Source organism: Cyrtonyx montezumae, unplaced genomic scaffold (genome assembly GCF_038088225.1).
Source record: "Cyrtonyx montezumae isolate F1298 unplaced genomic scaffold, pur_monq_1.0 scaffold_44, whole genome shotgun sequence".
NCBI lineage: Eukaryota > Metazoa > Chordata > Aves > Galliformes > Odontophoridae > Cyrtonyx > Cyrtonyx montezumae.
The window spans coordinates 969184-993294 of NW_027072050.1; the positions used below are offsets into that span (position 1 = coordinate 969184).

Consider the following 24111-nt stretch of genomic DNA (forward strand, 5'->3'; position numbering starts at 1 on the left):
GCCTTGGGGCGCGACAGTACCTTCTGGGTTAAACTTTCCCAGAGATGATGATGATGCCTTACAACTTGAACTGTGCATCTTGTCCTGCATCATCATGTAGGTAGCTGTGCCCGTGGGGCAGTGTCACTGCACTCAGCTGCTGCAGCCCATCTTTGGGAAGCTTGAGTTTTATTTAAAAGAAGGAATTGTGAGGGAGTACAAATTGGAAAGCAAGCACAGAAGGATGGAAGTGTTAATGGAGCTCACGAGAACTACATAATGATCTAGACTTTACCATTTCAAAATGTTGTGGTTTTATTTTATTTTTTTCTTTTTAGAATATGCATGCCAAATGTCTTGTCTTTTTCAATGATTTGTAATATACATTTTAAGACTGGAAACTTTTTGTACAACACACTCAAATAAATGTTTTGCATTTTATTTGTTTCTTCCTTTCGTTGAACTGATGCAGTGGGCATCATTGGAGGACCTTATGGAGACAGAGGATCAGTGTCCTCTGTCCACATTCTGAGAGGGATCGATGGGATCACGTGTGGGAGTGCTCCGGGTGAACAAGGAACCAGTGAAGCCTTCTTAAGCTTCGTGCAGGCAGTGCCATGGGGGAAGCACTGTCCTTCCCTCCGAGCAGCACTGCTGCTGGCTGTGCATAGCACGAGCAAATGAGCAACGATGAGGGGAGGGGAAGGTCTGAAGCTTCTGTGCTGGAGGGTTTGTTTCCATTCAGTCATCTTCACCCCTGCTTGAGGATAGCAGCAGAGGGATGCAGACCTGTTAGGAGTCACAGTGCAGCCCAACTCGTTGCTGTGCTGTGTCCGTCATCGCCCCTTGTCAGCTCCCAGCTGTCCTGGCAGTGCTGGGCTGGTTCCTGGGCCCAGCACGACCCTGGTGGCTGAAGAGGCAATGCCAGACTTGGGTTAAATAGCAGCGTGATCTTCCAGTGCCCTTCTGCACTGTGGACACCCACCACGCTTCAGTGCCAGCTGATGAGAGCCAGCATCCATGAAGCAGTGTGAGGATGCAGCGTTCCTGGTGGTCTGTGCTGGGCAACGTGACAGTGTGAAAGTTCTGTGTTTATTCAATTTGCACATACATATACAGTGTTGCTATACATATTAATTCTTAATAGCTCAGTAATACATGCTAATGCCCCCCTGGGCATGCACAGTAGCACTTAGGGTGGTCGTACGCCCACTTCTTCTGTCCCCTCTTTTCCACCATCACAGTGACTCCTGTCCGACCTCGAGCTGCTCCCCATCTGGTGAACGTGCACTGCTTGTTATGCCATACCGAGCAATTTCCAGAGCAGTGCCCGTGAAATGCGAGCGCAGAGCCCCGGCACCTGGTGTGTGCAACGCCTGCTGCGGCCCCGCGTGAGGCGGAGGGAGAACAGGGCTGGCTGTGCACCGGGAGAAGCTGAAACGGAAAGCTCCAGCACCAGCACCCCCCGCTGCCTTGTGCGGAATGAACGCACTGCTCCTTGCACCGAGGACCCCCATCGCTGCACACACACCAGCCGGCGCGGGGAACCAAAGCGGCGCTCGGCAAATCCGAGCCAGGCGCGGCCCCGGCTCTGCGCCGCGGGGACGCGCGCGGGTTCGGGGCTGTCGGGCGGGGCCGCGCGGGGCGCGCCGGGAGCCGTAGTTCATCGGCGGCCATTGCGACGGCAGCGCGTGCGGGCCGGCCCCGCCGCCACTCCGCGCCATGGAGAGCGGCTTCGGCTCCGACTTCGGCTCCGATTTCGGCTCCGGAGCCGGCGGGGGGGGCAAGCTGGACCCGGGGCTCATCATGGAGCAGGTGAAGGTGCAGATCGCCGTGGCCAACGCGCAGGAGCTGCTGCAGGTCCGGTCCGAGGGACGGAGGTGGGGGAGGGGGGAGGGGGAAGGGGGGGATGCGGTTCGGGCCGCTCACGGTTCTCTCTCCGCACGCAGCGTATGACGGACAAATGCTTTCGGAAGTGCATCGGGAAGCCCGGCGGAGCGCTGGACAACTCGGAGCAGGTGAGCGGGGCGGGGGCAGGCGGGGCGGGCGGGCGGACCCCCCTTCCGGGACTCCCGGGGGCTGCCCCCCCCCACCTCCCCGGGGCTGCCCCCGCTCAGGGCTCCGTGTGCCGCAGAAGTGCATCGCAATGTGCATGGACCGATACATGGACGCCTGGAACGCGGTTTCTCGCGCCTACAACTCCCGGCTGCAGCGGGAGAGGGCCAACATGTGACGCGGGGACGGAGCGCGGAGGCGGCGGTAATAAACCCACGCTGAACCCTGCGCGTCCTCTGGCTCTCATTAGCACCGCGGCTGTTGCTCTGAAGCTCAACGCTGCTCTGTTTGGAGCGGGAGGTGCCCGAGTCTGTGTCACACGTGGGAGCTCTGCGGCCCCGGCTGTCGCTGCTGTGTGCCCTGAGTACCTGAGCACTCAGAGCTTCCCACCCCCGCCTTAACCCGAGCAGCGGTCCGTGTGTCTGTGCCTTAATCCTTGACCATTTCATCACCCTTTTCCTCACACAGAGGGAGCTGCGGTGGGGGTGAGAAGCCCCTGCTGACAGATGCAGGTGAGGGCCTGGGCAGGCTGAATCCTAAGTGTGTCACTCCTATAGCTTCTCTGGGGCAGCACAGTGAGACACCAAATTGACTCGCACTGTGTGTGGACCACAAATGGTAGCATATCCCGTCCAAAAGCTGCTGCATAACATAACGGCACCATCCGGACAGTGAGGGCCTGAGGCTTTGCAGGGCATAGCTCAGGGCTGCAATCAAGGTCGTTTATTTCTTGGATTAACTGTGGGGTGGTGGTGAGCAGGCAGTGTCCCTATGTGCTGTGACTGGTGGGTGTTTGTGGCAGCCCTCCGACTCGGAAGGACAGCTGTTAATGCACAGGATGTTGGCCAGGTCTTAAGACGAGACAGGCCTCATTTATTCATAGAAAACAAAACAAAACAAAAGTCTAGAATTGCATCTTTCTAAGCAAAGCAGTTATCAAATAACCCGGTGTCACGACTGCAGTGGGTCACAAACACGAGCATTTGCTTCACACTCGCAGACCATCTTTACCCCTTTGCAGCATCCAAGAAATGTACAGTAGTGGTGATGGGGTTGGTGTGTCCCCTCGCAATTACTCCTCTCGTTCCTCCTTCCCTGAGTGGTGAAATTCAGCTTCAGAGCTTGAGGTTCTGCGCGATCCAGCCCTGGACTGCTGTGACTTTGGTGTAGACCCCAGGGAAGTATGGCCTGGCGCAGCCATAGCCCCAGCTCGTGATTCCTGCTAGAAACCACCGTCCTGAGGGTTCTTTGCATGCCAGGGGACCACCTGCATCACCCTGCAGAGAGAGAAAAAGGGTCCTGTACCAAGCCAAGAAGAGAGCCAAGCCAACCCAGCCCCCAGCTTTGAGAATATTGTGCTGTCTAGGATGCAGAGCATTTTTTGTCCTGTTGCCCACCTGCCCTGAAGCCCAGAGTGCTGCTCAGCAATGCATTCATGTGCACAGAGGTTGAGACTTTGAGGCATTTCCAGATATGCAACAGGGTCATGAAATGGACTCTGTGGTACCATCATGGTGACCTGTTTGTATATTGTGTGTGTATCCTGTCACCCTGTGTCAGCCTGTCGTGGTTACTCATGCAGAGCATGGTGTGTGCGGGATGGACTGAGATGGGGTGATAGGATGGGTGGTGGGGTGGACAGCTGAGCTGGGGGGCAGGGCACGGCCCTCCTGAAGGACATGGCAGGGGGACTTGGCACGAGTTTGCTCCATCCCACAGCACCACTTGCTGCTCTCACACTCACTGAGCAACTGTCGACGGTACCCTGCGGGAAACCAGCACACACCATCCTGCTGCTGATCTGGACAGGATAGAACTTTTTGCAGTCCTGGTCCCCAATCACATTCACTGCTGCTTTCTGCAGATGCTTTGTCATGAGACCTGAGGAGACAAATATTGCTGTTAGCTTGGTGCAGAGCACATGAGAAGTACAAGCACGTGTAGGAGCAGTGTCCCTGCAGCTTTACTCATGTGCCAGAGGGGGAGACCTGCACCTGGTTCCTCCCCATCAGAGCAAGCACAAAAAGGTCTCTTTGGTCTATTATTTGTCAGGCTGACTGGACAGAAATGGGATTGAAGCAGTCCTTGTACTGCAGGAGCATGGCTGGAGCAGCTGGAGAGATGGGGAGTTAGGAAGGTGTAACCAGACGGATGGGTACAGCCTGTGGGGGACTGGAGAGGTATTCCCTACAAAGGATGGGTTATGTGGAATATTTGGGGCAGTGGGATGGGAAGTGTAGCTGCTTGGGCCTGCAGGGTGGGTGGCACTTAATGTGGTCATCGTGGGTGTGAGGGAGCCCTTCCAGCCAGTACCTCCTTCCTTGGTGGAGCCCCAGCCTGTGATGAAGCACCTGGCTCCTTCCTGGAAGATGTGTGAGTTGTCTGGGAGACATATGGGTTTGATGGTGCTGCTGAACTTGATGGGTGCGTTCAGCTCCAGCAGTGCCACATCGTAGTCCAGGCTGTAGACGTTGTAAAAAGGGTGCTTGTAGATTCGGAATATTTTCTCCATTTTGCCATCGTTGCCATTCAGGAAGGGTGTTCCTAGAAAGGCCACCCACATTTTGGGGTCACTGTAACTGCAGAAAGACAGCAGAGCTGGCTGTTAGGAGCATGGCTAGCAAGGAGTGCTGCTCCTGCACCTGTGGGTGGGATGCACCACGGCCACATGCTGAGGCTGCAGCCTGTCTCCCTCACACTGCAGTGCACTCAGGCTTTGCTCCGCTCATTCTTCATTCTTACCCATAGGAACACATCTCTGACAAACAGTGTGTGCTTCCAGTGAGGCACAGTGCCCCAACCACGGTGCTGGACCACAAGGAAGGGGAAGGGCAGGTGGGAAGGAGGCCGAGGCCCACCTCAGACTTACATATCAAAGCAGTGAGCTGCAGACAGCAGCCACCTGTCAGCAATGAGGACTGCCCCACACTTGTGCTCCTTCTGCCGAAGCCAGAGACTGACTTGCCAGGGCCATTCTCCTCGAGCTGCAGAGCTCCCACCCACGATCTTGCTGGAGGCCAGAGCAGTGGTTAAGCCGCAGTCTGGGACAGAAAAAGAGGCACTATGGTTTTAAATAACAGTAAGCATAAGGGATATCCCTTCCCCATGTCTGGGAACTCGTTATCACACATGGGGATGTGCGACCCGAGCTGTCACACAGCAAGGGATGTGCAGCCCAAGTAACAGTGCTCAGATGGAGAGCACTTCTGGGCTGTGCTGCTGTGCAGAGCTGGTGTGCCAGCTCGTAGGGGCAGGCTGTGCAGGAGGCTGCAGAGCAGTGCTTACCACAGTTGCTCTCATCAAAGCCATTGCTGCAGTCAACAATTCCGTCACATTCAGGATTTTCCTTTCCAATACAGATGCTGCTGGAACACCTGAAGGTGAGGCTGGTACAAGGCACCACTGGAAGACAACAACCCAACTCAGAACCCTCTGTGCCAGGGCTGGAGGTCTCAATGGATTTGCCATTGCTGGACTTTTACCTGGGGCTTGGGTGGGCTTGGGAAGCTCAGTGGTTGTCAGAGCTGTGGAGGTTTCTTCCACGGTGGTGGAAGTCTTCATGCTCAGGGTGGTTCCGTTGATGGGACTTGTAGCTGTTGTACTGGGATGGAGGGTGAGGATGTCTGCAGTAGAAGTTCCAGTGGTGGCTGAACTGAAAGGAGCTCCTGTACTGGGACTGGGGGACTGGGAGATGGTATCCAGGATCCAGTCATTGAGTTTGGTAATTCTGGAGTACACGCCGGGTTTCTTAGCCTGGGCACATCCAATTCCCCAGCTCACGATGCCAGCCAGATAAAACACGCCCGGGGTGACCTCGCAGGCCAAGGGCCCACCTGAATCTCCCTGGAGAAGAAGCAAGGCCATGGCTGCTCAGCCCATGTCCCCAGCACAGATGTGCACAGAACTGCTCCTCAGCCACACTGGGAGGTGTTAGCTAACCTCCAGTTCTTCCAGCTCTGAGGAGCTCTGCTCCCATGCACCACGTGCAAGACATGACTGCCCAGAGGCTGAAACTGGTGTTGATGGCTCAACCTGGCTGCACAGCTGCACAGTGGCATTTGTCAGGAATGCTAACATCTGGTAGCACCTTTCTGCAAGTGGAGGGAAGTCACCAACAACCACCACTTGTTTTGCTGCCACAGGTAACCTGCTTCAGCCAGGGCTGCAGGCAGCCCAGATGGGGCAGCAGGATGGAAGTGGTTTAAGTCATGCTTAATTTGATGGACCTTCATTCGATTTTTTAAAGTTGCAGGAGAGCAGGCTGTGCTTTTGAGCTAAGGTGCGCATGGGAAGCTTGGTAAATATTTCCTATTGCCATGCTGAGGCTATTGAGTTAGCACATCTTTCTGGAGCAATGTGCAGAGGCGTGGAGAAACCCCAGGCTCCTACCTGGCATGAGTCTACCTTCCCCTCCAGGAAGCCAGCGCAGATCATCCGCTCAGTGAGGGAGAAGTTGTAGAGGAAGTTGCAGGTCTTCTGGTCTATGATGCCCACAGAGGCTTTCTGCAGGCTCTCAGACATGGTGACTGTGTGAAGACCATGGGATTAGTCAGTGCAGCAAAGGGAAGCAAGAGCTCTGGCTGCTCCAGCACACACATCAGAAAAACAAGCTCCAATCCCAGACAGGAGCTGCATCCTGTATGAACTACCCTCCTATTGGATGCCCTTGAAGCTCCTGGCTCACCTCAGGGTGCAGTTTTGTGCCTGGATACAGGCCACTGGGCACAGGCAGCCATGTTCTGTTGTCTTGGCAGTTGGTGGGCTCCTTGCCAAGGTAGAGACACAGAAGACCTTCTCTGGTGGCACACGTAGCCCCCCCAGGCCTTCCCCCTGAATTGGGATCCTTGCTCTTTCTCAGTACTCATTTTGACTGAGCCTCATCACTGAGCTTAGTGCATGAAGTGCTGCCAAGGCAGTGCCCCACTCGTGCTTAATATGGGAGAACCATTGGAGGGAGCCAGATGGGTTCTCCTGGTTCCTGCCAATCTCTCTGACCTTATACTGACCTTATATCCCAAATAACTGCAGTTTGAGGTGTGCTTTGTTTCTCGCTTACTCATGTTTGTTAGGTCCTGACCTACCTTGTATACATGTAGGGTCACAGTCATGCAGGCTTTGCTGCTGAATCTGTCACTGTTCCAGAGCAAATGAACTGATAACACAGCACTGCTTACCGTTCCCTTCTTGGAGGTTTCCCCACCCAGAAATGATGCACTTCTTGCCAACAGGAAACTTCTGCACAGCGAGTGGGAGGCAGATGGGCTGGATGTATTTGTTGAAGACGAGGGGTTTTGCCAGCTCAAGTACAGCTACATCGAAGTCCAGAAGGATTGGGTTGAAGAGAGGATGCAGGATCACTCGTGTTACATTGACTTTCACTGTGCTCCCGTCTGTTCCGTTTAGTGATGTCATTCCCATGTAGGCTTCAATCTCTTCTGGATTTGTCCTGTAAATACACAGTCCTGAATACACATGCTCGCACACGTACACCTATCCTGAATTCTGAGCTGGCAGGCTGTTTAAATTGCTCTGCTTCCAGCAGTGGCACCTGTAGGATGTGTAGGAGCAGGAAATTGAGTGGTAATCCTCTCCTCACCCCCCAGAATGTGTGACTTGAGGAGAACAACAGCATACAAATGGTGTTTATACTCAGAGTCTCGGGATGGATGGCTTCTACTAGATTTTTTCCAGTTTTCTCATTTTTTAGCCACATGTGAACTTCAGAAATACATCACTTCATACAGTGAAAAGGTCCACTGTTTAATGATGAAGAGCTGCTGCTTTTTGCTTGTTTTTCACAATTTAATGTGGTATCTTACAAAGCTAATAAGAAGACATTCCCTGACTGCTGCCCACAGCTGTACAGACCCTAAGTCATGCTCCCCTCCCCAGTTGCCTGCGTTCTGGCCTATTTTGTCAGGCTTGGCTTGGGTGCTGTTCTGCTTCCAAAGCACTGTGTTATGCTTTTTACAAGGTGTAACCTGAGCATTGCATGCGATGTGAGAAATGGTTTGCTGCAGATGGACAGAGCTGTGCATTTGTTCCATGCCCACCTTCACACTTGCCTGCTTGGGGTTTTACTTTCTGTTTTATTGCCCATCTGTTTAACACGAGGTCCTCCTGGAACTCCCAGCTGATCCCCCACTGTTTTTGCTTTCAGGATTTTTGTGGTTGGCAAGCACTGTGCTCTTGCTACTCCTGCCCTGTGCTGGGTCATCTATAGATGCATGTAACTGGGCCAGTGGAGGTGTGAACTGCCCACCTTCACTCTAACCATGGAATCTCAGCGTCACCAAGGTTGGAAAAGACCTCCAAGATCATCCAGTCCAATACTGCCCAATGAACAGTGTCCTTTAGTACAACATCTGAATGCTTCTTGAACACCTGCCAGAATGGTGAAGCCCCCTCCCCTTCTCTGGGCAGTCCACTCCAGCACCTGACCACTCTCACTGTGTGTTTATTTCCTACGTTATAGCCAATATTTCCTATCTGTACCTGCACCAGCAGGCACAGACTCACTCGTTGAAGCAGTGTGCAGCTGACAGCAGCCAGCGGTCTCCAATGATGGTGGCCCCACAGAAATGCATCGAGTCTTCCTGCAGGCTGACTTGCCAGGGGATCTCTCCTCTGGCAGCATCGGTTCCTCCCACGATCTTGTTGGGTTTAGAGAGGCCAGGTCGTCCTCCGCACTCTGAATGAAAGCCAAAACATGACCTGTGAGTGCTCCCAGAAGCAGAGAAGTGAGCAGAGGCTTTGACTCTCTCTAAGCAGGAGGTCTGAGCAGGGACAGGTCAGGGCTGAAGGTGGGGACAGCTGCCCATGCCTGCTGACCATGGGGTGGCTATGCACAGCAGTACATGGGCTTTCACCACAGACACAGCTTATTCTTAGCAAGTTCTCAGGCCTATGCCTTTCTCAAAGGCAGTGTGACCAGCAGCTCTGTGCCTGTTACTCCAGAGAGGAGTTTAATCCTAAATTTGTAAATATGGCTTACATCTGTTTCTCCCTGCAGAGCTTCTTGGAGCTGCCAAGTCATGCTTCCTTCCCAAAGGGAACCTAAGTGAGAAGATGCATGGCTGCTGCCAGGTTGCAGCTATTGATTTTGAACTTCTGGGAAATATATTGGTGGCAAAGAGCAGCGAGTGAAGGAGTTATGCAGCATCAGACAATACTGAAGCCTGATGCAGTGCACACAGCTGTCAGTTTGGTTGCACAGGTAAAGGAGCCCATGAGACTCGCTGTGCAGGCACTGAGTGCCACACAATGCTTGTGTGGGTCAGCTACTGATGGGAATTTCAGCTCAGTGGAAGATCAGACCTTGCACTCAGACATGTGCCAGCCACTCCTCCCTGTGAGGTTGTACCCACCCTGTGGGTATTCATACCTTGTGGTCTGGGTGCAGTTGCTAGTTTGCTGGCAGCCAGGACTGATGAAGAGGTGGGGAATGCTGTGCTGGTGGTGGTGTTGATCTCTTCAGCAGTGACCACGTTACTGTTGGTACTGGAGTGTATTAGTTGGACACTGTGTGCTATGGAGGTGGGAAAGGGAGAAATAGCATCCAAGATCCAGTCTCTCAGTTTGGTAACACGTGTGTAAACCCCCGGCCGCCTGGCTTCAGCACATCCAATTCCCCAGCTCACAATTCCTGCCAGGAAAAACTTTCCAGATGGTTCTTCACAAACCAGCGGCCCACCAGAGTCACCCTGCAAGAGAAGCCCAGGTGGTGAACACTTCCTGGGTTCGCTCTGAACTTCCCAGTTCCCTCAGCATGCCTCCAAGTCCACATAGCCCCCATCACCTCTGTGGATTTGCTTCAGCCTAGCGATGGGTGAAGCACTCCCACACTGCCCTTAATGTGCTCTGCTGTTAAGCTGTAGCCTTATGCCCTTGGTATACCAGAAGAGCACAAGGACATCCTCATTAAGATCTAAGGCTGCTGGTTCAGTGAGTTGTCAAACTGCTGCTTGTAAAGGCTAAGCCCAACCACCCCTGGAGAGCCAGATGGTGGGTGGACACTGCATGATACACAAACCAGGGTGGCCATGCTAATCTTTGCATGGTTGTTTTTTAAGTTGGTCCTATGGTGACTACAAGTCAGCAAGCAGAGGAAGGCAGTTAAACAGCCAAAGGGTCCCCTCGAACAGCAGTGCCCTGCTCTGAGCACTACAGAACATATCCCTGTTTTTCTCTTGCAGTCCCTGACCCATGGCTGGATCCAAGGCATGGCCTCAGACCTTGGTGGGGGGCTGCAAGCATGGTGTCAAATTCTGCTTCTGGAAATGCTGCCTGGTTCATACCAGCAAGGAAAAGCCTCATGCAAGGAGGTGTGCCACCCTCCTGGGGCAACACTTACCTGGCAGGAGTCAATTTTCCCCTCCAGATATCCAGCACACAGCATCCTGTCTGTGAGGGCATGGCTGTAGAGGCTGGAGCACAGCGCCTGGTCCAGCAGCTTTACCGTTGCCTTCTGCAGGAACTCGGGTTTCACCACTAAACAGGAAAGATGCAACCATGAGCTCCCCGCAGGGAGCCTGGCGTGGGCCCCTGTGTGATGCCCGCCCCATCTGCATGCCCTTCCCTGGTGCCTCCCTCGGCGCCTGCCACACTTTGCTTACAGAAATCCTCCTTGAGGTAGCCCCAGCCGGAGATCAGGCACTTCTTGTTGGTGGGGAAGTGATGCCCGGCGTGTGGCAGGCACACGGGCTGGATGTACTTAGTGAAGGTCACAGGTCTCTTCAGCTCCAGCACGGCCACATCGTAGTCGGCCGTGTCGGTGTTGTAGGAGGGGTGTGGGATGATCCGGGCGATGCCCATTTTCACTGCACTGCTGTCTGCACCGCTGATGGAGGTGGTCCCCGCATAAGCTGCCCACATGGCCGGATCCTGAAACCTGGAAGAGTGACAGCTGGGGCTGTGCATCCCTGCAGCATCGCCCCGCATTCAGGCAGTGCCATCTCCTGCACGTCCTGCTGTCTGCTGTGGGACATGAGCCCTCTGCATTGTGATGCTTGATGAAGCAGCATTGTGCAGTGGGGGCCTGGGCCAGAAGATGTAACAGCGTTTGGAAATGGGGCAAGCTAGCACGGCTAGGACTTACTCAGTAAAGCAGTGAGCAGCAGACACCAGCCACTTCTCCGTGAGAATTGTAGCACCACAGAAGTGCTCGTTGTTTTCTCGCAGGCTGACTTGCCAGGGGAACTCCCCTCTGGATGCCTCTGTGCCTCCAACTATCCTGCTGGCAGTCTGCATGGCAGGGCGGCTCCCACAGTCTGAGAGAGACAAGAACATCAGGATTGTGCCAGCTGTGCCCTGGCAAAGCATTCTCTGGGGCAGGTGGGAAAATCTGCTTGTGCAGGCTCCCTGCATGTACTCATGAAACAAAACATTTCTAGGGAAGTCACGAGAGACCAGATTTTAGCCTGCAGACCTGGAAAAGGGCACTGCAAAACACTGACCAACCACAGGGTCCTCTCTGAAACTCCCACAAGCAAGAAAAATCCAGAGAGAGATAACTGCTAGTTTCACAAGCTCAGCCACTACTGAGCTGCTTCCAGCAGTTCACAGTTATGCAGAGGTGACTACCTAGCACACTGTAGACACATAGGTGTGAGCTGCTTGCTGGACCTGTACAGGTCATCCTGGGGGTGCACAGGGGAGTGATAGCGTTGCAGGGGGAATGGGAGAGGCTCTCTGTCTCCAGCAGTGGCTGTGGGAGATGGCTGCAGAATGCCTGGCTCTCCCTTTGTGCTCCCTCTTCCTTTGTCCTTTCAGGCAAGGAAGTGTGTGACTACACCAGATGTCAGATGTGCTCCTGAAGGCCCTAAGACAGCTCAGCTCCAGGCGTGTGGAGATGGGGCTGGGTATGCCTGTCATGGTTTTATGATTTTTGTTATTGGTATTCCACATTGCAACATCATGTGAAGCATTGGGAGTCCAAGAGTTAATGCTCCAAGTCTGTGGACTGCTGGATTTCTGGGTACCTGGCTCTCAGAAGAGAAGAACTCCATACCCCAGAGGACTTTGTGTTCCCATTTTCCACCCACAGGGAAAGACCAAACTGCACACAAGTCCTGAGACTGCTTCTTTTTGCTGCTCATCTCAGCAGTGGAGGTTCCCTAGCTGTCTCACCTTCAGTTTTAGCATATGCCCTTCGGTTTTGGACACTCTCTCATTTGATTTATTAGCTTCAATTCCAATTATATTGTTCTATCCTGTATTATTTTGCATTCTGATATCTTATTTAGTAAATTAGTTTTCCTCCTCAGATTGTTACCACTGTTTTGTTTTTACCCATCTCCCTCCCTACCCTCTTCCTTTTCTTTTCCCCCTTCCTCTTTCCTGGGGCATGGTGGCTCCCCCACCCCATTAGTCACAGAACCGGGCTGAACCACCCCATAAACTGTCAACAATGCCCTTAGGCTCCCTGGGGCACTGCCACTGAATGGCTGCAGCTTGGGTTCATCGGATTCACTGGGAATATGACATTCTGCCCCAGTGCTGTCATGTCCCTTTGCTGATGGTAACAGGAGCAGCCCATCCCCCAGCCCCAGCAGTGCTGCTGCAGGAGACTCACCGCAGCCCTTTTCATCAGAGGCATCGGTGCAGTCCTCCTGGCCATCACATTCAGGGTTTTCTTTCCACACACACTGCGTGTTGTGGCACATGAACATGTCACCAGGGCAGCTCCCTGGGGACAGCAAGGCTCCGGTCACTTGTGTCTTCTGCAGACCACCCAGCAGGTGCCCCCCACCCCCACGATGCTCAGCTAGCAGTGCCCATGTCCCCAGGGATGGAGCCAGCAGCTGAGCTGCAGCTCTTGTTGAACTGTGGGGAGCAGGGGAGCACGGCCCCAGATCGTGAGGTGGTGTATGAAATGGGACACAAACACATTTTGTATCTGCAGGCAAAGCACCAGAGAGGACGAGGCTGGAGGGAGCTGGGGCACACTGCAGTGCTGTGAGCACTTAGAAGAGAACTGCTGCCCAGCTCTTACCTGACTTCAGTCCTGGTCTGTGTAAAGGAACGTGGCTGGGACCTGTAACAGCAGAATGGAAGTGGGGCTCAGTGAGGATGTCCCAGATGGGGGCACAGGAGCTGTGTGCTGACGTGACTGCTGCTCCTAGGCAGCACTGGCAGAGGCTGTGCTTCACCTCCAGCCTTCCTGGCCACCGCTTTCCCTGTCCCATGGTCCACAGGAGCCCTGCAGCACACTCCCAGTCCCCTTCACCTCCCGCAGCCCTTCGCCGCTTTGCTCCACCACGGGCACAGAGCATGGGGAGGAAGCAGCTATCTATGGCCCTGCAGGGTTTGGGGGTGCTCACACACGACTCTCCAGTTAGCAAAGGAGAAGAGAATTTCTAGTCAGGTGGTTTCAGGGAACACTTTACATTGCTGCTGGGCGCAAAGCCTCAGCTGGGTGTCCAGCCCTGAGCCAGTACGGCTATTTGAGACCCCACCTGGCGGTCTTGCTGGTGCGAGCTGTGCTGCTAGCAAGCAGCCCAGGCCACCTTGCTCTGACTGCACAGTGGTGACAGGAGGAGCACACCTGTAAGAGAAGCTGAGGCTATCGTCCCGAAGGCGGCCAGGGAGAGGCCCTGCTCCTGCAGCGCGGCCGCCAGCCCATGCCGCAGTGCTTCCTCCTCCGTGGCAGAGCTCAGGGGCTGCGAATCCTGCGGAGCGAAGCGGAGGCGGAAGCGGACAATCACACTCGAGTTCCCACTCCTGCTGGAAGACACAGAATTACGGAGCACGTTGGCTCCATCAGCGGTGGAAGGGACAGCTTCTTAGGCTACGCTCCTACGGGGAGCTTGAGGGAAAAAAACAGCCCTCAATTTCAGGCCCAGGTGCCCCTGAAGGTTTGCTCTGGATCGTAACAGTCATTTGCATTTTCTTCTTTGCCCCAGAGTTCTTTTTTGGTTGAACCCTCTGCTTTTCTGATTACATTTCCAAATTAAAAAAGCCAAAACATTGGTGAAATCCTTCCCCCCCCCCTCCAAACAATTCCAGCCTTGACTTAAAAGCTGTTTTTCTTGTTGCAAGTTTTGAATAAGAGCACAGGTGTGTGCTCACCTGCAGCAGAGCTCATCAGAGCACCCTGAGCATGCTCACCTGTAGCCCAGGATGGTGCAACCGGTGCAGCTCCAGTCCAGCTGGGAGTCCTGGAAACTGGACAGAAACTGCAAAGCAAAGAAGGATGGTCATGCTTTCAGTGGGCAGCGCCCAGGAAGATGGGTCTGGTTGGTGCCCGGGATTTTCAGGGAGCTGTAGCTAACTGGAGCATCTTCTCGTCTCCTCAGGCAGCAGGAGCAGCTGAGTCCAGCTCATCTGAACACGTTTCCCTGCTCCCACCCTGATGATTAAGAAATGCTCGTGTTCCTCCTGCTCTCAGTGTCTTCTCCACATTTTGCTGAGTGAGGACAGCTGAGCTGGGCCTCAGGGAACCACTGCAGACTTTACTCAGCAGGGACAGGACCCAGGACACCCAGCAGCCCCCTGCCCCGAGCGTGGGGTGCAGAGCTGCAGCCAGCACAGCCCAACTCACCAGCCGCTCGAGGGCGGGGGTCAGCACCCGGTAATAGTCCGAGTTCTCTGCCTGCAAGCTGCTGTTGAATGTGATCCCTCGCAGCTCCACTGTGTGCTCAAAGCTGGTCTCTGCTGCAGGATGACAAGCTGCAGGGAGGGAAGGTGTCTGTCAGAGGCACTAAGGGTGCATGGAGGTCTGGGCTACAGCTGGGTTTGGCTTTCCTCAGCTTTGGAACATGGGTTTGCTCGTGTCCTTAAAACCTCCCTGGTTTTAATAGCTTGTCTGTCCCTGCAGTGCCTTGGAGGTACCACGTGGCCATGCAGGGCAACCCAGCACATGTATAAGAGGAGAAATCTGAACTTACAGCTAATTTGAATATTAAAACTGTAGATTTTATCAAGCCTGAGGCAACAGTTCCCAAACAAGGTTTCAGCCCAGCAGGGCAATCCCATCCTTGCAGGAACAGATGGGGAAAGGTGTGCTCGTTACCAAAACCAGCTCAGAAAGTGGCATCTTGCAGCAGAGATGTGCTGGTAGGATCTACCACGCAGGTGATGCTGGGCACACCAGGGTGCTGGCCTGATGTGACATCTGGCCACAGTGCACCAGAGGTGGCCAGAGTGATAGGTGAGACAAGGGAGATGGTCTCACGCCAGCAGTGGCTGCAAGGGGATGAGGCAGGAGGTGACTGGGGAAGCAACAAGGGATTTGGGAATTCTCTGGAAGGGATGAGAGGGGAATAAATCACATGCAACAGTAAGGAAGTCATTCAGAACAGGAGGTGACTACAGCCCCTGTAGTTTTGGTGAGCATATGGGGAGAGCTGGTGATATTCTGTACTCAGAAGAACACTTTTGAGGGTTTCTGTTATGGGAACTGTTGCTGTGAGCTGCACAGACCATTATTCCTTTGGAGCAGATGAAGGTACATGGCCGGCTTTGCACTCACCCAGCAGGATCCCCAGGTAGAGGGCTGTCACGCTGCCCACAACAGTGGCAGTGATGGTCACCTTCCAGCAGCTGGCCCTCGGTCCACTTCTGCTCTGCACTGGCTTTATTTGGTCCATGCCTTCTGAGCAGCTCTGAGGATGACCTCTGCGATTAAAGAGAGGAGGAAGAAAATGACATGTTTGCGATGAAATGAGAGATAACAGCTCAGGTTCTCCCAGAGCTCTCACCAGTTCAGTAGCACAGGAGGTGAAAGGACTGGACTTGCTGCATCCCAGCCATGCCTCAGACTGCCATTTGCTTTTTATTCAGCAGACAGCCCCCAGCCTTGATTTAGCAGCAGGGTTCTAGCTCCTGTGATGCCAGGGTGAAAGGGGATGCCAACTCACAGCAAGAGCTCCATTTTCAAGATATGCCTGAAAGCAGCAGCCATACAAATTTCTCACAACACTATCAGAATGCAGTGCAGTTGCTATATTGATGCAGGGATAACTGACAGCCCTGGATCCAGGAATGGGAGGTTGTTTCCTCCCCTCTGCTCTTCTGTCCTGCTGGGAAAGGTATTAGCTCCTCAGGTAGTTTGGAGAGTGTATCCCAGTCCTGAAGCCTCACAGCTGCTAAATCTGCAGAGGGATTATTATTATTACCACTGAAATGCCCAGAACTCTTCTAAGTATCGTAACAGCAAAGGGAGCCAAGCTCAACCTTTGCTGAATGATGTGCCTTTGCTAGAAGTACAGTCTCAAATTCTCAGCACTGGGTTTCCTAGATTGCACTGAATCTAGGAAACACTGAAACAGTGGGACAAAGCCCTGAAAAATCTTGCTACCCCACAGGCCAAAGAATGAGCAATTGGGAGTGCAGGGAAAAATGTACATCAAATGCTCGGGTTGCAGGTCTGCAAAGAGAACTTGGCTAAGTGACAGCATCACAATGGAGCTGTGCAGGGAGATGGTCTGGCCAAGCCTGCGTCTGCTTTTTTTTCCTGGGTGGAGGCTGACTTGGCTCTTCTAGCATCTCTAAGGTGCGTGACCACCCCAGTACTTGCACCATCAGCTTTTGCTCTTGGGGCCTTCCAGCAATGTTGGAGGTCAGGAACTGACAGGTCTGCCTTGTAATGCAGAGAGCTGAGTCCTGCCAGCAGGTGTGGGACGTACAGCCACCCATGGGAAACGATCTTCTGTTTGGGAGGTGGGCAGAGAGAAGTGCCAGGGAATGTCCCTGAGACAAAGGAGAAGGGGGTACGCTGTGTGTGGCAGCAGAGCCTGTTCTAAGCAGACCCAACTGGGGATCATTCAGATCCTTTGGGGATGGAAAATGCAGGAACCAAGGTTGGGTCTTCCTTTGAAACAACGCTGCTGCTAAGTGTAGGTAATGACAATCAGAGGTTGGCGCAGCAAGGCTGAGAACTGTCAGTTCTGTCCTCCTGGGGCAGCAGTCTGTCCCAGCTGAGCCCAGCCCAGCCCTCTCTGATGGAATGCAATACTTGCTGCCTATAGGTAATAGAAATCTTGGAGCACATTCTGGTGGGAAGGAGATACTGCTGCATGCCCCTGATAGGATTCATCCCTGGAGCTGTCTTTGTTGCTTTTACGTGCTCACTGACAAGAGCAGAGAGAAACAGGTCAGTGCAAAGCACTGGAGTAGTCACAGAAGTGTGAAGTGTTGCACAGGGCAGCATGGAAGTGGGATGTGGGAGGTCTTCCCTACATAGATGCATTTGGAAGGAAAGGGGAAGTGGAGCTCCAAAACTCCATGAGATATTCAGTGAAATATCTGCTGCCATAAATGAACACTGTAAGAACGATTGGCAGTGATGGAGGAGTGTCTACCTGGAGTTGGCTGGCAACAGAGAAGCCCACTGAGGTGTTAGGGAAGAGGTGGAGGACAGGAGGTCTCTGGTGGAAACTCACCTTCCTCAGACTGGGAGCTGCTGCTCTGCCACAAGGCAACAATCAGCACTGGGATCCCATATGTTTACTAGAAAAGCTTGAGAAGCCTCAAGAAAGAATATTATTTACTGCTTTTTGGAGAAGAAGAGGCAAAGCCAGGTCCCTGAGTGGCTCAGAGTTTTCTTCATCCCACTCTCTGCTTCAGTTTGGGCCAATTACATATTAATTACATTTACTACATGGCACTGGGGGTAATGGTCAGTCATGCTTTATCTCAAAGTGAGAGCTATGAGTGTGCATTAACTCATAAGTAACTGCTGTTTACTGTTCCTGTTGCATATTGTCCTTGCAGTGACCAAGGGAGGAAAAGTTTCAAAGCTGGTGGAGAAAGAGATTATATCTCGATAGTCTTCCAGGGCATCTCAGGTGGACTGCTTCTTTTGATGATGAAGAACCACAGAGCAGCTCTCTCAAGCCAGTGGTGTGCACATTTCTTTTACTTGCATCAGTGGCATCAGTCAACATCAGTGCCGTTCATGCACTGAAGGTGCTCAGTGGACGGTTCCCCAAATGTGATGACAGAACTGACAAACAGAGGGCAGTTACCCCCTTCTGTCTGCACTCTGACCTATTGTTGGTCATCAGCAACCAGCCAGCATTGACTGAATCAGCCTGGGCTATCTCACCTTACCCACAGCTGAACTTCTGCCACATCGGTTTTTGTGAGAAGTTGAAGAAGGCAAGAGAGGGAGCTGGCTTTCTCTGACCCTACAATCAATTAATGACATTCATAGTCCTGCCTCAGAGGGAGGAAAAAATACACATCCCTTCCCCACAGACTGGTACACAAAGTCTAGGACAGTTTGGTTTGAGACAGTTGGAAGACATGGAGGTCTCAGAAATACATGGAACACTGCTCTTCTCACCCAAAGTTCGTTGTTGTTGGTGGTTTGTTCTGCTTTGTTTTGTTTCTTAAGGACATTACCTCTGGCTTCTGGGAAATGCCAGATGTACAGAATGGCTTGTTAAGACAAATCCTGAACATTCAAGGGCTTTTCCCTCTTCACTCCCACATTCTGGCATGCCGAGGAAGGCTCACTCAGCCAGCTCAGCTCTAGCCATTCCCTACTGGTCCAGAAGATGCTGTGGGTGGTCCAGCCTGGATGCTGCAACAGCAGGCATTATGGCTGCTATGAATCAGGCTGAGACCAGGAAACTGTTAAGGAACAGCCTTTTCTAATGTAAATCTATCTCAAAATGAAAGAAAAAAAGAAGGGGAAAAGGCAGGCAGGACACAGGGAGCAGCAGAAGTGTTTCTGAAGAGCTTTTCAGTGTTTTCCAAGAGGCATCAGCGGCTCTTTAAACTGAAGCTTCTAGATAAGAGATTTTAAAAGGCCACTTCTTTGTGTGGGAGAGACAGAGAAAGGGGAGAGGAAGGGAGTCTATCCAAGATGCCTCTTTTTCTTTTTTTTTTCTAACAGACCTCCAAATATTCTTTTTCAGCTGTAATGGAGACTGGCAGAGATAGGTGCTTTGGGCCACTGCGTTTCGCTAACAATATCTCCATTTGACAATTCAGCTCCTGCTGGGACAGCTAAGAGACATTTTTTCCAGTGGTCCCTGTGACCTAAATGCATACAGATGAGCAGTCCCTCCTCTGCTCCATCAATAGGCTCCAGAGTCACTGCCTGCCTTGCAGTGTGCTGAATGTGGAAGCTCAAAAATGCAATCCAGATATGCTGACCAGGGCAAGAGAGGTCAGCATTGGCCTTCAAAGGTAGTGCAAAGGTAGAGACATCAGAGATACTTAGCAGAACAATAAAAACGTGTCTTCTTTTAGAATAAGGCAAGCTTATTTTCTTCAAAGCAAGCCATGTGAATTAAAAGAGAACCACTGGTGAAATGAAAATGCAAAGAATGTTATGCCCTTCCTTTCTACCTGCAGCCTTGGACTCCGTATGGTGCTGTGAACAACCAGGCAGCTCCTGGAGGATGGAAGCTGAACATCACAGAGCAGTGAGTGGAGCACCTGCTGATGGGAGATGGGACCCACCTGGGTGCAGCTTTTCCCAGCACAGCCTCCCTGATGATGCTCCAGGTGTACTAACTCAGCAAGAATGAATCTCCCCAAATCCACCCCACTCCAGTCTAGGGTGCTATGCTGGGCACGTTCTGCTCCTCGAGCAGAGATCCATTGAGTAGAATTAGGTGTGCAGCTATTGAGACCACACGTCGACTTTGGCCTTTGGTTTGGAACCACACAATCAGCTAGATTGGTAAATACCTTGAAGATCATTAATTCCAAACATCAACCTGAGCTACCAACCCTCATCATGAAACCACATCCCTCAGTGCCACGTCCACATGTCCACATGTCTATTAATCTTCCTGCACCACCTTCCTGGGCAGCCCAGCCCGTTCCAGTGCTTGACATGAACATAGGAACTGCAGCATCACCCACGTGTATATGACCTGGACAAAATCTCAGAAGACTACTGTGAGATGTGTGACACCACGGCATCCTCCTTCCCACCTGGCTCCTCCAGGGCTGTGCTTACCCACGTGTCAGTGTCCTTCTCTGTGCCTCCACAAGAAATCATAGACACACAGAGCTGTGAGGACTCCGATGAACCTCCATCACTTCTGATGATGGGGAAGAGATGGTTTGAAAGCCAAAGGAAGGCTGAGGTGGTGTGTTTGAAGATGACACGCTGAACTGCAGCACCACTGTGCTCTGGCCCTCGCTCTCGCATGGTTTTCTAAGATAAAGCCTGGTGCTGGCCAGCAAGAGGGGTGTTCAGAGGAAGGTTCAGCTTGTCAGTTTGTCCATTGGCTGAAACTAAACTTCAGGAGAAGCTACTGCTGAATCAGAAGGGAGACAAGGGCAGGAACTGGCATCAGCAGTCCTCCTGGGGGTGTCTGGGGGTTTTGGAGCCCTCTTGGTTTAAGAAGACCATACTGTAGAAAGCCAACATTTCTCTTCTGTATGGTGTCCTTGTTGATTCTATGTACCTCTGATTTTGTAATAATTATTCTGTATCTCTGTCCTGAATATGTATGATGTGGTCATTCCTGATGCTTCTGAAGGCTCATGGGGAGTGAAGCAGTGTAGCAGTGGTGCTCCTGTAGGTAACTCCTTATCTGAATGTGGGGCTGGCACAGCACACAGGGAAAGACACTGAGCTAAAGAACAGATACGTCAAAATTCTCTTTGTCTGAAGAGAAGGAAACATTGCTGATTGTTTCTCTGACATCTGAATTTGTTATCATTAATTATCACATGCTTTTTTTCCCCCCTCAACGATTAACTTATGCTCTTTGTAGAGTATTTTTCCAATAAATAAGAAAGCACTGATGAATAAATGTAAGGTGGAATCTCCTAGTATATTCAGTTCTGGTAACCTATATTCCCTGTCAACAATTTATGCCATAAGAGATAAAGAGATGATGATGACTTGTAAACAGAAGATCCATTGTGCAAGAGCTTAGTAGAAGGTGGACATTTCTTACTTCCACAAGATGTTCTATAAATACTTTAAGGAGAGCAGCAAGGAGCTGTGTCTGTTCAATAACATCACTGCATAAAAGCAGCAAAGAAAAGAAAGCAAATTTTACTGTTGAGAGGCAGAAGAGCATGAACTCTCAGAGGATCATGAGTTTGAGGTGGGAATGTTGAGAAGAAAACACACATTTATGGATTTTTGTTGGAGTATACACTGTGAGCAGTTGGACAGAATTATTTCCAATTGGTCAAACTCACTAACAGGAGCTCTTGCAAAATGTGAAAGCACCTGAGGTGAAAACATGATGGTGACCCTCCATTGTGCTGATGGCTATCTCTGCTGCAGGGACTGATATCTCTTTGGTTGCTCCTGCTGCCTTTCACCTACCTCCTCCGGTCTTTCCTCCCATCTTCCCAGTCCTCTCCAGCTCTACACTTAATCTCTCCCCTTCAAAACAGGAATGCTCACTCATGTACCTCACACTGCTTTGCCCCTGGCTCCCTCTTGCTCCCCATCTTTCTCTGTTGCTGTCTACCAGAGAGCATCCCTGAGCAGCACCCCTGCACCACGAGGGGAGCCAAGTCCCTTACCTCAATGAAGAAGAAGGGAAAGAAGCACAGCACTAAATGTGTCTTCAATAGTCAATTTAATTTAGTCTGCAGCAGATAATGAATGCTAGAAAACCCTAATCATAGAATCACGAATCACCAAGGTTGGAAAAGACCTCCACTGTCATCCAATCCAACCATCCATCTACCACCAATATTTCCCACTGATCCATGTCCCTTAGTACAGCATCTACACGTTTCTTGAACACCTCCAGGGATGGTGACTCCACCACCCCCTGGGCAGCACACTCCAGCACCTGACCACTCTTTTGGAGTATAAAGTTTTCCTCATATCCAACCTGATGTCCCCAGAAGTCAAGGTCCAGACTGCTCTGGAGTCTTTGTGTTGCATATTTGGATGTTTTATTCTAACATTACTGTTGCAGAAAACAGCCAATGTGCTCCAATCTTTTGAAGAAGGTAATAAAACACGTTGGCTTTATTCCCCAGTAGGTTGGGATACAGAGCAGCCCAGCCCTCAGCACAGCACTACTGAGCACTGTTGAGATCTCAGGTTGTCACATCACCCCATGGTTTGAGGCTATGCCTCCCAGACAGAGCCTTTGTGAAATGATGGTATGAGAAATATGTGATTTGCCTGAGGGGACAGCAAGCTCAGCAGCAAATCCACCTGCAGCCTCAGGAAGGATTGAGCATTTGGTGAAGGGTGAGTGAAGGACTGGTGGTTTATCACCGTATAGGACTTGTGGCATTTTGTTGTAGAAGCAGAACCCCTCTTTGTAAGAAGAAAGCATAAAAAGGAAAATGAAACTCCAGTGTGCCCCACTGGGTGAGTTCAGTGCTCCAAATTGCTGCCAAAAGAACAAATCACATCTACGCCAGCAAGACATGAGCTTGAACAGAGGAGAGGACACAGCTGGTAGAACACAGAGGAACAACAGAGCTGCTCAGTGGCACTCCAGATGGAGAAGTGCTTAACAAGCAAAACCAAAATGCCCACATGTGGGCACAGTCAAGCTGGCTCTGGCTGACCTGGCCTCTGTGTTTCACGTGACATGAGCATCTCCTGTGCTTCACTCTTTTGCTTTACCCCACCTCCAATTTCCGTAACCAGCACACACAGAGTTGGTTATGTCCCCATCCTTCAGGGACTGTGCTGCAGCTGTGAGTCCAGCTCCTGAATCCTGCCAGATGAAACACCCTCCATTCCCCAGGATGGAGTTCTGTGCTGAGAACGCCTCTTTTCTGTCCACGTAAGCACAATGCCCCCGGTGCCGTCTGCCTGTGACTGCGAGCATCCTTCACAGTAACAAAGCTCTGGGTGCACCTAGGATTAGTAATGCTCCTGCATACTGCTCCCTTGCAGCATCCCTTCTGGAGGTGCATCTGGTTCAGCTGCTCTCAGCAAACGCAGTGACACTGTGAAGGCCTTGTTTATTGTCCCTTTAGGACTTCAGATGTCTCTCAATTTACAAGTAAGAAGATCCTCTTCCTGCCTGCCAGCTCTGCAGCTCAGCTCATGACAGGCTGAGCAGCGCAGTGCTCCCATTATCCCACTAACAAAGGCTCTAACATCATTTCCACTGCAGAGACACTCAGTCCTGAGCTCTCCCCTCGGTGAGAGAGTACCAAGGCAGATCTGGACCAGCAATCTCTCTTTGAACATCAGCTGTGTGTTAGAGAGTGAAATAAAGGCTGCTTTCCTGTGAGCACACGGTGCAGATAGTAAATACTAAATTTGCACTGGGAGTATCCAGTAAGCAAGGAAGTTCATTTTAGTCCAGTTACTTTTCACAATAGGACCACTATATAATGTGATACTTCTCAGCTGATGAATGAGCAAGAAAAGCTCACTGGCTTAACTCACAGTGCTTCCTTCTGACACAGCTGCCCGAGATGCACTTTGGAGACAAGCAGAGCAGTTCCCTGCCACACCTGGAGATACTGGGACCAGAGGTCCTTGGAGGAGCAGCAGGGAGCTGAACTCAATGCCTTCATTTAGCACAGAACCGCTTTTCATTCTTTCTTTAGGAGACTTCTTAGATTGGAAGTGTAAATCACCTTTTTTTTTCCCTTTGGTACCCAACTTCAGCCCTTATAGCTGTCCGACATCGATGTCCCTGGGCACGGAGCTGCTGTGCTGCCCTGAAACCTGCTGTCCTCTGCGTGCTCGTCCACAGGCTGGGCTGAGGACATGCAGGTTGACAGCCAGAAGGAGAAACACCCCACAGAAATGTCATCTGGCAGAAACGTGTCAAACCCACACAGAGGTTCAACACTGAGCACATTTCTGTGGAGAGTTTTGCTCCTTCGGATGGACGAGCAGACAGACAGACAGACTGACTCCTCCACAATCACAGTTCCACCTGCACAGTGCTCCAACCCCAACAGTGCCACTTCAGAGTCAAATGAAAGAAAAAGTAGCACTAAAACCACGAAAGGATCACAGAATAAGGAAAACTACAGAGCCAGCAGCGACTACATGGGAAGCAGTGAAGTTATCTGCATCTCTGGTTCTAAAGAGAAGGTTTGAAGTACAGAAACAAGTAGCACCCGCTCTGCCTGAGCCCGGTGCTGGACGGCAGCACCACCACGGCTGGGCAGAGCCACAGCTGAGGAGCAGTACCAAGGCGAGGCAGCAGG

The 24111-nt window shown here is 51.8% G+C and overlaps 2 protein-coding genes across 3 annotated transcripts; one reads left to right on the forward strand and one right to left on the reverse strand.

Annotated features, from left to right (window-relative positions):
* Window positions 1-1637: 1637 nt before the first annotated feature.
* Window positions 1638-23602, forward strand: TIMM13 (translocase of inner mitochondrial membrane 13). Of its 2 annotated transcripts, XM_065747292.1 has the most exons (4): window positions 1638-1839; window positions 1929-1997; window positions 2114-2213; window positions 23591-23602. In XM_065747292.1, exons 1-3 carry the CDS (start codon window positions 1702-1704, stop codon window positions 2210-2212), a joined length of 306 nt encoding a protein of 101 aa, XP_065603364.1. In that variant the 5' UTR covers window positions 1638-1701; the 3' UTR covers window position 2213; window positions 23591-23602. The 2 variants fall into 2 exon arrangements, with proteins under 2 accessions (XP_065603364.1, XP_065603363.1); XM_065747291.1 differs by lacking the exon at window positions 23591-23602 and having other exon boundaries at window positions 2114-2253.
* Window positions 3128-15623, reverse strand: TMPRSS9 (transmembrane serine protease 9). The gene is made up of 19 exons (XM_065747290.1): window positions 15506-15623; window positions 14576-14703; window positions 14143-14210; window positions 13580-13758; window positions 13028-13069; window positions 12608-12721; window positions 11132-11303; window positions 10650-10924; window positions 10388-10524; window positions 9419-9737; window positions 8554-8725; window positions 7209-7480; window positions 6424-6560; window positions 5517-5877; window positions 5320-5436; window positions 4904-5075; window positions 4348-4613; window positions 3779-3915; window positions 3128-3311 (listed from the first exon to the last, which is right to left on the reverse strand). Exons 1-19 carry the CDS (start codon window positions 15621-15623, stop codon window positions 3150-3152), a joined length of 3348 nt encoding a protein of 1115 aa, XP_065603362.1. The 3' UTR covers window positions 3128-3149.
* Window positions 23603-24111: the final 509 nt, after the last annotated feature.